Below are 14,676 nucleotides of genomic sequence, written 5' to 3' on the forward strand. Positions count from 1 at the left end.
GAACTCTTTTTGTTGTAGATCACATGTATGGTTGAATTCCTTAATGTAATATTTATTCTTTCTACCCAACTCTTTTCCCTATACCTTTTTACGAAACTTCTCCATAACAAAATCCTTTAGCTCCTTGCTATTTGTGGGATAGGCATTGAGGTAGACATTCCATTTTTGCATCCATGTATAGTTTTGTTTCATCCATGTTTTCTTTCTTTCCCTCATGCCTTAATTGAAGATAACATTAAGCCATCTACCTACTCTCATTTGCTCAATTCTTTCTAGATATCTTATGAATTGCACAAGAAATTTTATTGTTCACCATTAAAATTTTGGCCATAAACATTAGGGTTAGAAGCAAAAGACGAACTAGAATGATTGTCTCATGCTACAATTGTGCTACAGGTAAGAAGGAGTTCCACTCCCTCCACTAACATTAGCCATAAAAAAGCGATTATAAAACTGCGAAAAACACAGTTACTAAGATTTAATTGCAAAACTAATAAAACTAATTCACGTTTCCTTAAAAAAACTTCTAAATTAAAATCAATATTAATAATATTATTTAAAAAAATCTCATTTTCATACAAATAAATAAACATCTTCTTCATATATTGAAAATATTCAAGGACTCTTTTTACAAAGATAATCAATTAGTGATTCAACCAATCTTCTTATTAAACATATTCAATTATTGTTTTTTTTCAGAAAGAAAATCAGAATAGTATTATATTAAGAAGATATAATAAGCGATTACATGACAGCATTCAGGACTTTAAATGCAGGAAATAGCAGGAGCCTGGATCAAGCTGAAAACTGGGACATAGTCGAAGATATGCAGAACAATATCATATGCATAGACCCCGTAAATCAAAAACAAGAACAGGTTGTCTTCCAAGAAAGGAAAGGATCAGCATAGATCAGAGCCATCATTGAGCAGGCTGGAGAATAGCTGTAATGTGCACCAATGTGGAGGAGATAGGAGTCATGGAGTCCTGAAAAATACAGGCATTCCTCCACTTCCAAAGGCACCAACATGTGGCGATAAATAAGGAACGCCATTCAGGGCGTTGGGTACTCCACCACTTAAAAGCCTCATGAACAGAAGAGAATACCTGAAGAGAAAAACCATGAGATGAAGAGAGCTCATGCCAGATAAGAGCTGATGCAGGGCACTGGAAAAACATGTGGAGATTGGATTCAGACGCTTGTCCACACATTACACATCTGCTAGGTCCAGACCATCCTTTCCTTCGGAGGACCTCCCATGTGAGGTTCCGGTTGAAGAAGACCAGCCAGGAGAATAAAATTGCCTTGAGCGGGCAAGCTGCTTTCCAGAAAATAAAAGGGAAGATTGGAGTGGGCTGAGCCAGAAGATTTGATGAGGCGACTTCATATAAGTCCTTGACACAAACTGGAAGAGATGAATTCTGCTTAGACCATGACAATACATCAGAGGAACCTGTCTGCTTCCTAGAGGAACCTGTCTGCTGTCTAATTTCACTGACATCGGATTCAATTATTGTTTTTATGAAGTACTAGCTAGTCAAATTTCTTATTAAAGATATTCAATTATTGTTTGTATGAAGGAGTAGCTAGTCAATTTTTTTAAATTAGCTTTGGATGGGGTTCGTGTATTCAAATTTAACTTCAAAATAACTATAACACCATTCAATTCATTAATTTTATATTTATTAATAATAATAATTATTATATAGTTAAATATATATATATATATATATATATATATATATATATATATATATATATATATATATATATATTTTTATTTTGTTTATTGGTAGGAAAATCTATCATAATTGAGTGCTCAAACCAGTAGTAAAGACAATCGCGTTACCTGAAATAACTTGTTGGTGATTCCTAAGGGGGCAAACTTTCACTCTTGCTAGTTGCCTTTGAGTTTTGGGTGGTTAACCAGTTTTGTTACCTCCAAAAAAAAAGCAGAAAGACAAACTCTTAACAAACCAAAAACAATTTTAAGCATACTCTAGAACTGTGATTTTTTTCAACTATTATTAATTATAGATGAAAATATAAATTTATTTAAATTAATATAAATAAATCTAATTAATTTAAAAATAGATAAAACAATTAAATTATACAATTTGAAATTACTAAAATCTAAAATTAATAAATATAAGATATCATTTTTTGGGATTTAACTGCGTTATCTAAGTCATTCATCTATGACCATTTCCATGAGAGGTAGTCACTGACTAATTTTTTATGATTTTTGAAGTGATGACTGACACTATGTGATTCATTTCACTAGTTTCAATCCCACTTCTTCACCCTTGTGAGCATCACCCGATGCATTCATCTATGACCATTTCCATGAGAGGTAGTCACTGACTAATTTTTTATGATTTTTGAAGTGATGACTGACACTATGTGATTCATTTCACTAGTTTCAATCCCACTTCTTCACCCTTGTGAGCATCACCCGATGCAATGAGCGCTAAGTGTATTATTCAAAAATCATGAGAAATTAGTGAGTTACGACTACCTCTCATGGAAATGGTCATAGATAAATAACTTACATAAAACAGTGGAATCCAAAAAATGATATCTTATAATGCACTACAAAAACCCCAATACTTTAAACTAATAAATATCTCAATAATTTTTATGCAAACTCAGAACAGTTAAATTGAATATAATAAATATGCTCAATTTTCACGTTTCAGTAAACTAAAAATCACCAAATTATTATTAAAAAATATATATAATAATTGAAATTTAAAATTATAACCAAATTCTAAACGATACTTACTTACAAAATATCACCCAAAAAAACATATAAAAGTCAAACCTTTAAACTATAATTATTAATAAACATATAAATCTCGATAAATGAACTTTTCCAATACAATTATTATAAACTTCCACCGACACCGATCTCAATTTAAAGTCTCGGACCTTAACCCAACCAACAACTCCCACATTGCGACTCAAAACAAATATCTGAAAAATACAGAAATACTTTCGGAAAATTATTTAAAAATTATGGAGAAGGTAAGCAGACAAACAGTGTGAAGTGGGCGGAGCTTACAAGCAGGTAGCATTGTGATCATCGACATATTTTTCATATTTCATACACACACGTTTTCACATATTTCTTTGGGGATCGATAGACCTGCAGATTCGTAAGACTTGCAGGTTTGTATTCAGTTATTTTTCGTTATTTTTCTCTGCATTCAGAACAATTTATTTTAGCTTCGTTTCGTTAATATGCGTAAGTTTTTAACTAAGAGATGTCACAATAACTTGTGCAAATCAGAGCATTTATTATTTGAAATGGCGTTTCGAGATTATGTTGATGAATCCAAGTCTAGTTCTACCTGTCACGCGGCCAAGATCGAGTCTCATTAGTGTTGCTGTCTTTAAGTTTTTGGGTTTATCTTAAAGCTTGATAGCCCGAGCTAATAGTTTCTGCATATTCGCCATTGCTGGCAGGTTTCTTCGGCATCCTGAAAATCTGTAAAGAAAATGGAGACAATAAGTTTATTCAAGTCCTTTTACTCAGTTCGGGTAAGCTATCATGCTAAATGTTGTTTATTTGAGCTTAAACCATGAATGTCTATGTAGGAAATCGGTTATTTAGGGTCTTAGGGTTTTGATTGAATCATATTTCCATAAAAATGGAAAAAAAGCCTATTTTCTGTGTATATGGAAGTATTGTCTGGACAGAGCTTGACTACTGTCTTGAAATGTGCTTACACTGAACTTGATTGTCTATTTTGAAATGTGTCTGGACAGAGCTTGAATATTTGCACTGAAATCTGCCTGCACAGATCTTGATTGATTGCATAGAGCTTGATTGGTTGTATTGAATTATGTGTACATATAGTTTGATTAATGTATTGTACTTTCTTAGGCCCCAACTGTCGTGGCCAGTTCGAGTGGCAATAAGCCAAAGTCCTGCCATTCTAGTGGACTGAGCTATCCACTTAGAGGGTCAGCCAAAAGTGTCAGGAGCGCAAGCTGCAGCTTTTTGAGTGGAAGTGAGACCGATGCCTTCAGACATGCTGTTCGCGCGATTAGTAAGTCAAAATCTGGTGGCGGAGCCCTGAGCTGTACATGCGATCACCAGAACCAGAAGATCCTCATTGCAAACAGGGGGGAAATCGCTGTTCGCGTGATTCGGACAGCCCATGAAATGGGCATCCCATGCGTGGCAGTACACTCTACAGTAGATAGGCAAGCGCTCCATGTCCAAATTGCAGATGAGGCCGTGTGCATTGGAGAGGCACCGAGCAGTCAATCGTAAGTTGCGTCTTTTTCATTGATGCGAATACTATTACATTTTATCAGAATAATCCCTGATCAAAAAAGACCGTGAAAAGTAACAGATCAATTCATTTTATCCTATATCTTATGTTGATGTTGATAATTACAGCAATTAATTCTACAAATTGTACAGAAATATATAATTTGAATCATATCTTCAACCACAGAGATAACTCGAAGAGTCAATCTTTATAGGTTGTAGTTATCAGTGACATCACTGATAAAGAAAACGAAGGTTTTGATCCAAATTAATTCCATGCTCCGAAATAGAGAACCCCTCTTATCAATTGCAGAACTGAAACTTCACATTGGTATGAAATGATCAATAATGTTGTAAGAGTACTCTTTTAAATGTTTAAAGTTTAAACTCATTTGACTTGTTAAAACTAATGACCTTTGCTTTCCACTATGATTCATCATCATGGAACATTTTGATGACGATTGCTGAATGAAGATTATATATGAATGGACGAAGGTCATTTAAAATCCGAAAGCTTAGCTGGGTTTTATGTCTAGCCAGAATACGAATTTGTCTATTCAATCCGACGAGAAGTATGGTCTACCAGAGTGATGCATTCTTCTACTTATACTCACGTGGAACTAATAGACTTTAATGGATATCCATTAGTCGTCGATGTAGAGCACTAGCGATCTACGCTAGTTATGAGAATAAGGCCTCATCGCTTATATTGGGATTTCAGATTGAAAGGACCGCTATAATATCACACACTCGGCGACCGTGGTGATACCTTTAAAGTTTATACATGCTATTTTAATATTTGTAATAAGTTTATGATCTTCTGGAATCTCTCTTATTAAAATCATGTATATGTCTCACCGGTGCCTCTACTGGTTGGTCAAGCAAGGGTGGTGATATTCCCCCACACGCTTCAATTGCCTCCAAGTGAAGTGAGATGTTTAGCCCCTAATTAAGAAGGGGTTCATTATAGCGAGTGCAAACATGTTGGGAGTGGTTGGGAGTGGTGATGGGCAAAGATCCTAGGCCCTAGTGCCGTTGGCACTCAAAGTTAAATAGGAAACATCTAAACAGTTTCCGTTTTTTAGAATTGTGTATATGCACAACAGTTAATACCGAGGAATCAACAAAAGTTTTTGCCTCGAATATCACTGAATGAAGTTTGGGCAATAAAAAATAGTATTATATCTGATAGTTTTGTAGTAGAATGTAGTTATTGTTTAATGGTTTAGTATGGTTTTATAGTACAACATGATATTTGTACTTTGACATGTATCTCCAATCACCATGAACAGAATCACACTGCCTCGTCAAAATCCCACCATTGGTTTGTTTTGCAATAAATTATAGTTTCCTCAAGTTATTTTTTATTTCTTCCTTTTCACCTTCCCAACCTTCTGTCATCTTGAGAGATATTTCCACACTTGATTTGGATCTGACTGCAGGAGGCACATACACCCTTGCAACTAACGTTTGTTGTTAAGTTAAACATTGAGAAATGGTCAGCAGTGTTCAGCTCCTTGTTTCAGGTAGAACTAATTGTTGAATATCGTGGATTTGATCGCAGATATTTAGTGATACCAAATATTGTAGCAGCTGCAGTGAGCCGTGGTTGTACCATGTTACACCCTGGATATGGTTTTCTTTCTGAAAATGCTAGTTTTGTGGACATCTGTAAAGAGCATGGAATCAACTTTATTGGGCCAAATGTGAGTACCGTCTGATGAATTTGTTTGTTTCTTATAATATATTACTTATGGTGATTTACTTGATTTTACACGATAGCTTCGGGTAATACTTCATTTCATTTTCAGAAGTGCACTTCTATTAATGCATGGTTAGACTTATGGAAGTCATTAGATTCTATATTTGTTATGTTTATCATGTATGTGCTCGTCTGTTGCATCTAGTATAATTTTTTTCTTACTAGAGCTGTATGGTCTAGTGGTAGTGACGTTTGCTCTATTCCACGTAGTCTTCAGTTACAAAGTTATAGACTTATGTATGGGACTGCATAGTTGCTATGTGGTTAAATCTGGTTGGGAGGAGGGCCCTTTACTACCTAAGTTTGTGATTATTGCTGTTTTAGAAGTTCAATTTTGGATTGAAATGACTAGATTTATCAATCCCATGTTTTGAGTTAGTTCACAGAGATTGTGATTGGCAAAACACATTTGCTCTTGTGGTTAGCAGCACGAGGTTGCTTAGTGTGCTTACTAACAACCATTAGCACTGATTTGGTGAAGTAACTTGCTTGATACACTTCATCAAATATTATATAGGAATAGTGAGTTGGTCCTAGACTCGTATGCACTTAATGGCAGCAAACATGTCCAAATTATATTAGTGTTTGCAAGTGACAAAAGTGATCAATAGTATGGGAGATTGCAAGGATATCATCAGGTCAAGAGTCTTCAACCATGGAACAACATTGATCTATTTTAAGATCTTCAGTAGTTCATATTTCAAGTGCAAGAGATGGTTACTATCTTCCCAAAGTCAATGCATCTCTCTTGGAAATTAAGTCAGTGATGCAGCCATGGTCAGGTATACTGGTGTGCTTGTAATGGAATTCTGCAGAGATTTGTTGATAGGAGAAGGCTGTTGCAAAGCTGCGTTTGTTCAGTGGTCACTATTTGATTTGGATGTATCTTTGGGGTCCAAGATCTGCTTGTGACCAGTGATAGATATAGATTGGCTTAATGATAGAAAGATTTATGCAAGCTTTGCTATCTCTTAAAAGTATATCATAAACAAGTTCTGTAACCAAATAAGGCACACATATTTTGTCCTCATACCTGAAGAAAGCAGAGAGTGATCCGCTGGCATTCTTGCACTAACAGTGCTGCCTACGTATGTTTTTGAATAAATTGGTCATGGAAAATGAGAATTTTCTTTATCGGCATCTCCAAAGAGCAAAGCCTAAAGATGTATCAGTCCCCAGTTATATGCTATTCTGCCTCAATATTTGTGAGAAATTTATGCACACACTCGGAACTGAGAAAAGACAACAAACAACAATTACACTAACAACCAGCCCAGCAACCTGTACTACTAAACTGTTGTAATGACACTACAATGCTTAGCACACATTTAACATGTACTGATGCAGGTTTTTGTAATTGTAGAATATTGGTAGGTGAAGATACTTCATTCAATTGACAACACATGACCCAATATCGTCTATTCATATTTGTGCAAAAAGTCATATTCTACATGTTGGAAATATTGAGAGGGGGCGCGGGGGGGTGGAGGGCTGAATCAGTATTTCTTTTCAATTGTTATTTTTACCAGTTGGATCACTTATATTTAGAACACAAAATAAACAATAAGAATAAATGCTTTTATTAATTTCTTCTTTACAATGAATCAAGTACAATATATGTAGGGCTCCAACCCTAGATGAAGACACTGATCTTCAATCTTCCAAGCTCCAACCTGTATTTGCCAAGCACCAACTTGGACTTCCAAGGCTCCAACCTTGTCAATTCTGAGGCACCAACCCCAAGGGCTCCAACCCTATATTTGGTTCAGGCTCCGACTTGGTTTCTTGAGGACTCCTATCCTCTAGGGCTCCAACCCTATCTTCCAGGGCACCAACATTGTCTCTACGAGGCTCCAACCTCTTGGGCTCCAACCCTTAGCTTTACTTCGTCAAGATATATGTGGTTATACTTCACGGCTCCCAATGTCTCCTTCAATGAGCCCTGTCTATCTTCAGTTATCCCTTCACTTAGTCTCCACGTCACGTCATCGATGACAACCTTGATTTCTTAGAAGGTGTCATGACTGCTCTTCATATTACCCAAGCAAAGATCTCCAAAGTCACCTCATGATGACTTCAACACATCATGGTCTCCAATGATATCAAGATCAACTTCTACAAGTCTTCCAAATATCTTCAAGTATCCTTCAACTATGCTTTTGGTGATGTGTCAAGGAAAGCCCAAACTGTCTTCAATAGGTTGCTCCAAGGATGTCTTCACAAAGCTTCAACTATGATGGCTTCAATACTTCAATCAAGCCTCCAACAGGTGACTGCTCACATGCCCAAGCCTTCACATGTCACTTAACTTCTTCACTGCCCACTAGTCTGAGTGCCTATGCAATTGACTGTCCACAGGTCCGGGCTAGAGTACAACCACCTTTAACAAATCCTCCGAGCTTCTATACACAAGCTTACAGATCCAGTTTAAAGAATTGACCACAGATAACTGAGCCTCAATTTGCTGTAGGTCTGAGTGACACCACAGTTCTGAGTTATTTGATTGATCCTTCAAAAAAGGTTCTTAAATGATGCTTATAAGCTGTTTTACAAGTCTTCGAGGTCTGCAACAAGGATTGCTGCTAATCTGTGATCAAGGTCTATAAGTTGTCAAGATCTGCTACTCCCGCAATCTGAGATCTGCAATTCTCAACTAACCTGAAGACTGCTCCTTCAACTGAGGTAGGCTATCCCACGAAAATACCACAGAGGTGATTACTCAAAGTCTCATGAAAAGATCACAAAGATGATTGTTCCAAAGTGTCATGAAAATCTGCAATAGTTCGAATTTCTTCCTATAAGGTTATGGTCCAATGGTGCTTTATACAATGTCACCAGTATGCTCTAAAAAATGTGCATAAGCCTGTTCTTGGAGGCTGAAACTCTGAGATTTCCACAGGTCCGGAAATGTCACAGATCCATGAGCTATTGTTGATCACAGGTCTGCAATTTGTCTCTCTAACCAGCGGCCTAGATCTGCAAGGTATCCATACTCAATTCTGTTCAGGACAAGTTCTTTATACTCCTTGTAGGCTGCCTCAGACCTGCGGCTAGGCTGCTCCTGGAATCCACACCAAACACAGAGAAACCCTCTCCTAAATCTGTGCTCTTTGCCTCCTGTGGGTCTGCAAACTTCAGGTCTGAGTTCTTTAGGTTGATGTTCCTTGTTCAACGTTGAAATCTAGCCCAAACAATGAACTTCTGTCCTCTTCGGCCTCCTTTCTTGCTTCTGTTCCTCTTATACGAATTGATCACCGAAACTGATGATTTCAGACTTCTATTTATACAGGTTTTGTCTTCTTCCTGCATTTTATTTGTTTCACTAACTTTTTGAAAGAGGATGTGATCCATCTTGAGGATCATCAAGATGCAGAGTAGTGCAGGAAGAGCAAGCTCCTAGAGGGAGCTGGGGTAGGAAACTTCAGGGGGAGCTAGAGCAAGATAATACAGGAGCCACTTTTACATTTAGAAAAGAAACACAGTCATGCCTCATCATCAGGTACACTTTCATTATGATTATTTACTTGGCTATTATTGCTCTTGATCTTCTTCTTTGGTCACAGGTACATCTGATGAATGTGAGAATCAAGCCCTCTATATTAAAGATTGAGGATGATGTAGAACCATCCCATGGCTTATGAAATGGACAAAGAGCTCCAGACCTCAGAGGAAGGATTACTATCTCCCTGGTTGATAACTATGATTGAAGAAGCTTCCTATTCTGAGGGAGTAGATTGAGGGAAACAATATGATATGATGATAAGAGCGATATGTCCTTCATGAAAGGACTATTCTTGATATCTGAGATCTAGCAATGTCTAATGCTTCTGCATTATGGTTCAAATTGTGATATGCTTTTATAGAAAGAAGGCTAAGATGAGATCCTAGCTCCTTTTGCTTGATGCATTTGATGTATGTGGAGTGAGCTTCCTCTATGATGTATTTAAGAAAGAAGCATAATTTGAGGACTTTGAGGAACATGAATAAAAGACTTATTATTGTGGATTGAGGAAGACTTTGTATGAATTTTAGCAAGTCCCCTGGGCATGGCATGCTAAAAATAATGGACATATAATGTGACCTTTGATCTCTCTTCAGGATTGAAGGTATGTCTTTGATATTTGGTTTTTATAAACTAACAAATTACTTCTGATAGGATTAAGAGTATTTCAACATTTAGTGCCAGAGGGAGCTAACCCTTGATGATCCACTTCCTAAGATTAGAAGAGTAACAAAAAGATGATGAGGACTTCCTTGTCAAGGGAAGCATACTATTAAAGATGATTTACATTGACGCAATTGAGAGAGCCTCCTCTTCAGATATAGACTTGGTTGATCCCATGACGAATCGACAACTAGATGGATCCTTGCTCAACAACATGTTCATTGAGCCATAGCGTGGACATGTATATTGGGACGCTACAAAGCTGATTTTGAGATACCTAGATGACGCAATCATTCATGGACAGAGATACACTGCCAGATATTTGAGACTATGTGGATTCACTGATTCGAAGAATGTTGTTGACTGGAAGAGCACATCTGAGTGTTGCCCTGGGTATGCCTTGGTTTCCTGGATGATTTCCCAACATAGGAATTTGTTGCTTTGAGAGGTAGTGTGCATTAATGATACCATGGCTAGATGCAAGATAATATAATTGAGAAAGCTCTTTAGAGAGCTATTTGAGCAGTAGCTCATGGACACGCCAATGATATATTGTGACAACAAGAGTGGGATCTGATTGGCAGAGAATCCCATATTTCATAGCAAGTTAAGCATATTGAGATTAGGTGTCACTACATTCGAGACATGGTGCAAAGAGGAGCCATGAGACTCCATCATATTTCGACTGATGAGTAGATAATAGACATTTCTCACCAGGGCTTTCCCGTAAGTGAAGTTCTTGGTCTTCATAGAGTAGCTTGGACTGATGGATGTAACCCTCTTGTGTAAGGGTCTCGATTGATCGAGAAAACTGAGCGTGCCTTTCCCCCCTGTTGAGCTCCCAGGGTGAGGAATGGAACAGTAAGGGCTTCTGGGGTTGACGGAACTTTGGACTATAGGATTGCTGTGATAGTATCCTGCTTATTGTCTAGCAATAAGATAGCTGAGATCCTTACCACATGGTAAGTAGCATCCTGCCTATTGTCATCTTTGGGACTTGATAGAGTATACCCCAGTTGGCATCCTACCCACAAGCTGGGCTTGTTGGGATTGTTCCTCCCCATCTGGCTAATGGGTTGAGAGGTGACTTGGGATAGTTGCGATCCTTACCATTTATGGTAAGTAGTATCTTGCCCAAGTGAGAGGATGCAGGTGTTCTACCACTAACTCTTGAGGGTCAAGTTGGGAAGATCAACGGACAATAGGATAGTTGTGATCCTCACCTCACGGTGGGTAGTATCTTGCCTATTGTCCTGACGATAGGATAGCCGTGATCCTTACCTTCCATGGTAAGTCATATCTTGCCTATTGTCCTTGGATAGAGGGTGGTAGTTGGAAGCTCCCTTATGATGATTCTTCTTCTTTAGATTGAGACATCATTGTTCAACTGATGATTAAGGGAATCACATTGAGACGAGATGTGATGAGATGGTTGTCTTGTTGATATAGCTGAAATGAAAGTCATGAGATTTGACTTGGAGATTAGTAGGGATCTGTTTGATCTCCCTACCATCGATTGTGGACTATTCTTCTTCTATGAGTTAAGATGAAATGTAATGAAGATGCAATTGCTTGCCTTCTTATATATATTGAGACATGTCATCTAAGAAGAGATTGTTCTGAGAGGGAGGACAATCAAGATGAGATGGAACTTATGATGTTCACTTGCTTGAGACTTATATTACAGTCGGAATTCCTCCCTAGTTGAGAGGGAGTGTTGAAATTGGCAGGCATGGAGAAATTCCCTTGGCCTCCTTGCACTTGCAAATAATTATCACTTCAATTCCAACAAATGAAATATTAATTACATCAAGTTTGCCACAAATTCTTGGAGAGAAAACATTAATTTGAAATTGATCATGTCGACTTAAAAATTACAAGTCGACCCTCTTAGTGGACGTGCTCTTTCGCACATAGAAATAAATATAAATACCCAACCAAGGTTAATCGTCAAAACGGGAAATCGACCTCTCTAATTTGCACCTATGATTCATTCACATTCATGATCTTTGTAATTTGCATGGTTATGTGGCATAATTCGTGTGCCCTGTTGATCTATGGTATTGCTCTATTTTATGGGCATCGTTTCTTTTCTGGATATCGCTTCTTTATATAGTATGGGCATTTGCATCTCTGTATGGGAATTGTGTGATTTTTTCACTCTATTGCAACAATTGGAAATTATTTTTCTAACTGAACATTATTATGTATAGTTTATTTGCTATTATGACAAACAACGAATAAAATCACAACTGCAATTTTGACCAAAAATAAAATGCACTGCGGAAATAAATTTGGAACTGAGAAAATAGAGCACACACAATAAAATTGACACCGTTATTTTTCGACAAAAGTCCCCGGAAAAACACAATGTGGGAAAACCAATGCAACTGCTGAGGGTTTTCTTATTATTATGCAGCAGTGAAATCTGAGTACAAAAATCTGGATGCCATACTAGCAATCCTCAACAAAATAATCTGGCTAAAAATTAGCGAGATAATTTTTGTCTCATCGGACACTAATCTTAGCTATGAAATTGGATCAAACTGGTTGCTCGAACACCCCTGCGTCAGCTGGTGCACAGGCAATTCACATTGCCTTAGTAACTGCTCTGATGTTGTCGTTATGCCCAACTTAGCTCTGGAAATGATTTGCTTAGCCTTCTGGAAATTTTTCCAGCCTACAGCAACTAAATCCTTCTCCTTTTAAGCTAAATCGAGCCCTCCTCTGAGGCTTCCCGCGTAGCCTCACTGAATAAAACTCAACCCTCTTGTTGCTGACTCTCCAGTATTGGAAAACTCCACTGGAATCACTGTCTCTGCTCCCTCTTGCTCCTGCGTCCCTTTTGGCTCGAACTCTTCTTCCCTGCTCGACCTCTACAGTTGGATAGCTCGATTTTCCATGGAACTCGCTTTCCTGATGTGCTCAAGTGCGTCTTCCCCTCTACCCATTGAGTTGCTCTTATAATCTCTTGTTGGTAAACCAACGACCATGATTAGATCTTCATCGACGACTAAGATCATCTCAAACTCAATCCATGTGAGCTTCTAGAGCATTCTCACCTTTCCTTAATTAATTCCTATTATTTTACTAATTTTCCTAAGTTAGACTTAGGAAAAATTTAAATGATGGTTAATTAATTTAATTAAGGCGCTTCACAAACTTATCTCACGAGACCTTTTCTGGGTTTTGAAGATCTCATGTTCTTAGCCTCTCTGGCACAAGTTGAGACTAGAACCCCTGTTCGATGCTACAAAAACTAACACTCCCTCTTAGCGAGGAAGGTGATCAACTTTCTTCTCTCGTAACATATTTCCTCACGCTATTGATGTCACATCGGTGACAACCTGTCACTACCCATCAAGCCACTGCGCATGCTCTGATTCATCTGCCATCTCTGTAGTTGAATCATACTGCATTTGCACTGCTGCTGACATTGCACTACACCACCCTCTACTGTTGCCAACATTGCTCTGCACTGCCATTGATCTCATGCTGCTGCTGCTGCAACTACTGCAACTGAGAACAAAAACTCTTGAATCAATTGTGTCCCTGGACTGGCTCTGCAACTGTCTCCTAAGTCTCTAACTGCAACTAGCCTTTGCACTGTCTATTGAGTATCTGTTTGTGCCCTGACTGGTTTTGTGCCCCTTAATAACCTCTACAACTAGTTCTGTAACTGTCTCTCAAGATTTGACTGTGCCATGCTAAAACTGATCCATTTGCTACTGAACACTGTGGGCCCCTTTAGCAAGGGTAATGATCCATGAGGAAGCACCTCTTCGAAGCTATCCTTCTTGGACCTTGCCCATAATCTCTACAACTTTGGGAGCTAGAGTTCAAGATCTTCCCACCTCTCTCCTGGAGGTATAGCTTCATACAAAGCGAATGTCCTACAACCCGTTGGACAAATTATCGATCTCTGCTGAAGTTGCTACCTGCTTCTCCTTCTCTTTCTTGTCCTTCTTCTTCTTGGGACATTGGGTACTGTAGTGACCAAACTCACCACATCTGAAGCACTTGATCTTTGACAGATCTTTCTTTTTCTTTTCTTCTCCCTTTGAGCTTTGTCCCTAACTGGGACTTTTCTTTGCCTTCCCCTTCGATGCAAGGGCTACATTCTCCTCTTCTTTCACACCGTTCGGTCCTTTTCTACTGCTACTACTAATATTACTCTTGACCAGAGTGAGCCTCATCTCTTCCTGAGTGAAATCGATCCATAATCGATCCTATCCAGGTAGCTAATCTCGTCTAGTGATACCTTGGACGAAAGTTGCCCACTCCTTTGTGAAACCGTTGAGAGTTGTACGCACTAGCTCACTCTCGAGAGGTGTGTCTCCAACTGCTGCAAGCTCATCTCAGACATTCTGAATTCTAGTGAGATAAGGAGTGACTCCTTCACCCTTATGCATCCTGGTGATCCTCAACTTCTCTTTCAAGAACATCCTTTGGTTCTTGGATGGATTA

The 14,676-nt window shown here is 38.2% G+C and overlaps 1 protein-coding gene across 1 annotated transcript in view; it reads left to right on the forward strand.

Annotated features, from left to right (window-relative positions):
• The first annotated feature begins 4,138 nt into the window (after positions 1-4,138).
• The window catches only part of CAC2 (acetyl Co-enzyme a carboxylase biotin carboxylase subunit), a 201,931-nt gene continuing 191,393 nt past the window's right edge, over positions 4,139-14,676 (forward strand). Inside the window, 2 exon segments of the mRNA XM_089449789.1 lie at positions 4,139-4,278; positions 5,847-5,988. Of these exon segments, the coding sequence (XP_089305915.1) occupies positions 5,915-5,988 (74 nt within the window). The 5' untranslated portion in view covers positions 4,139-4,278; positions 5,847-5,914.

The sequence above is a fragment of the Pinus tabuliformis genome, chromosome X (genome assembly GCF_031772625.1).
Source record: "Pinus tabuliformis cultivar Carrire ecotype Pingquan chromosome X, CPIR1, whole genome shotgun sequence".
Classification (NCBI taxonomy): domain Eukaryota; kingdom Viridiplantae; phylum Streptophyta; class Pinopsida; order Pinales; family Pinaceae; genus Pinus; species Pinus tabuliformis.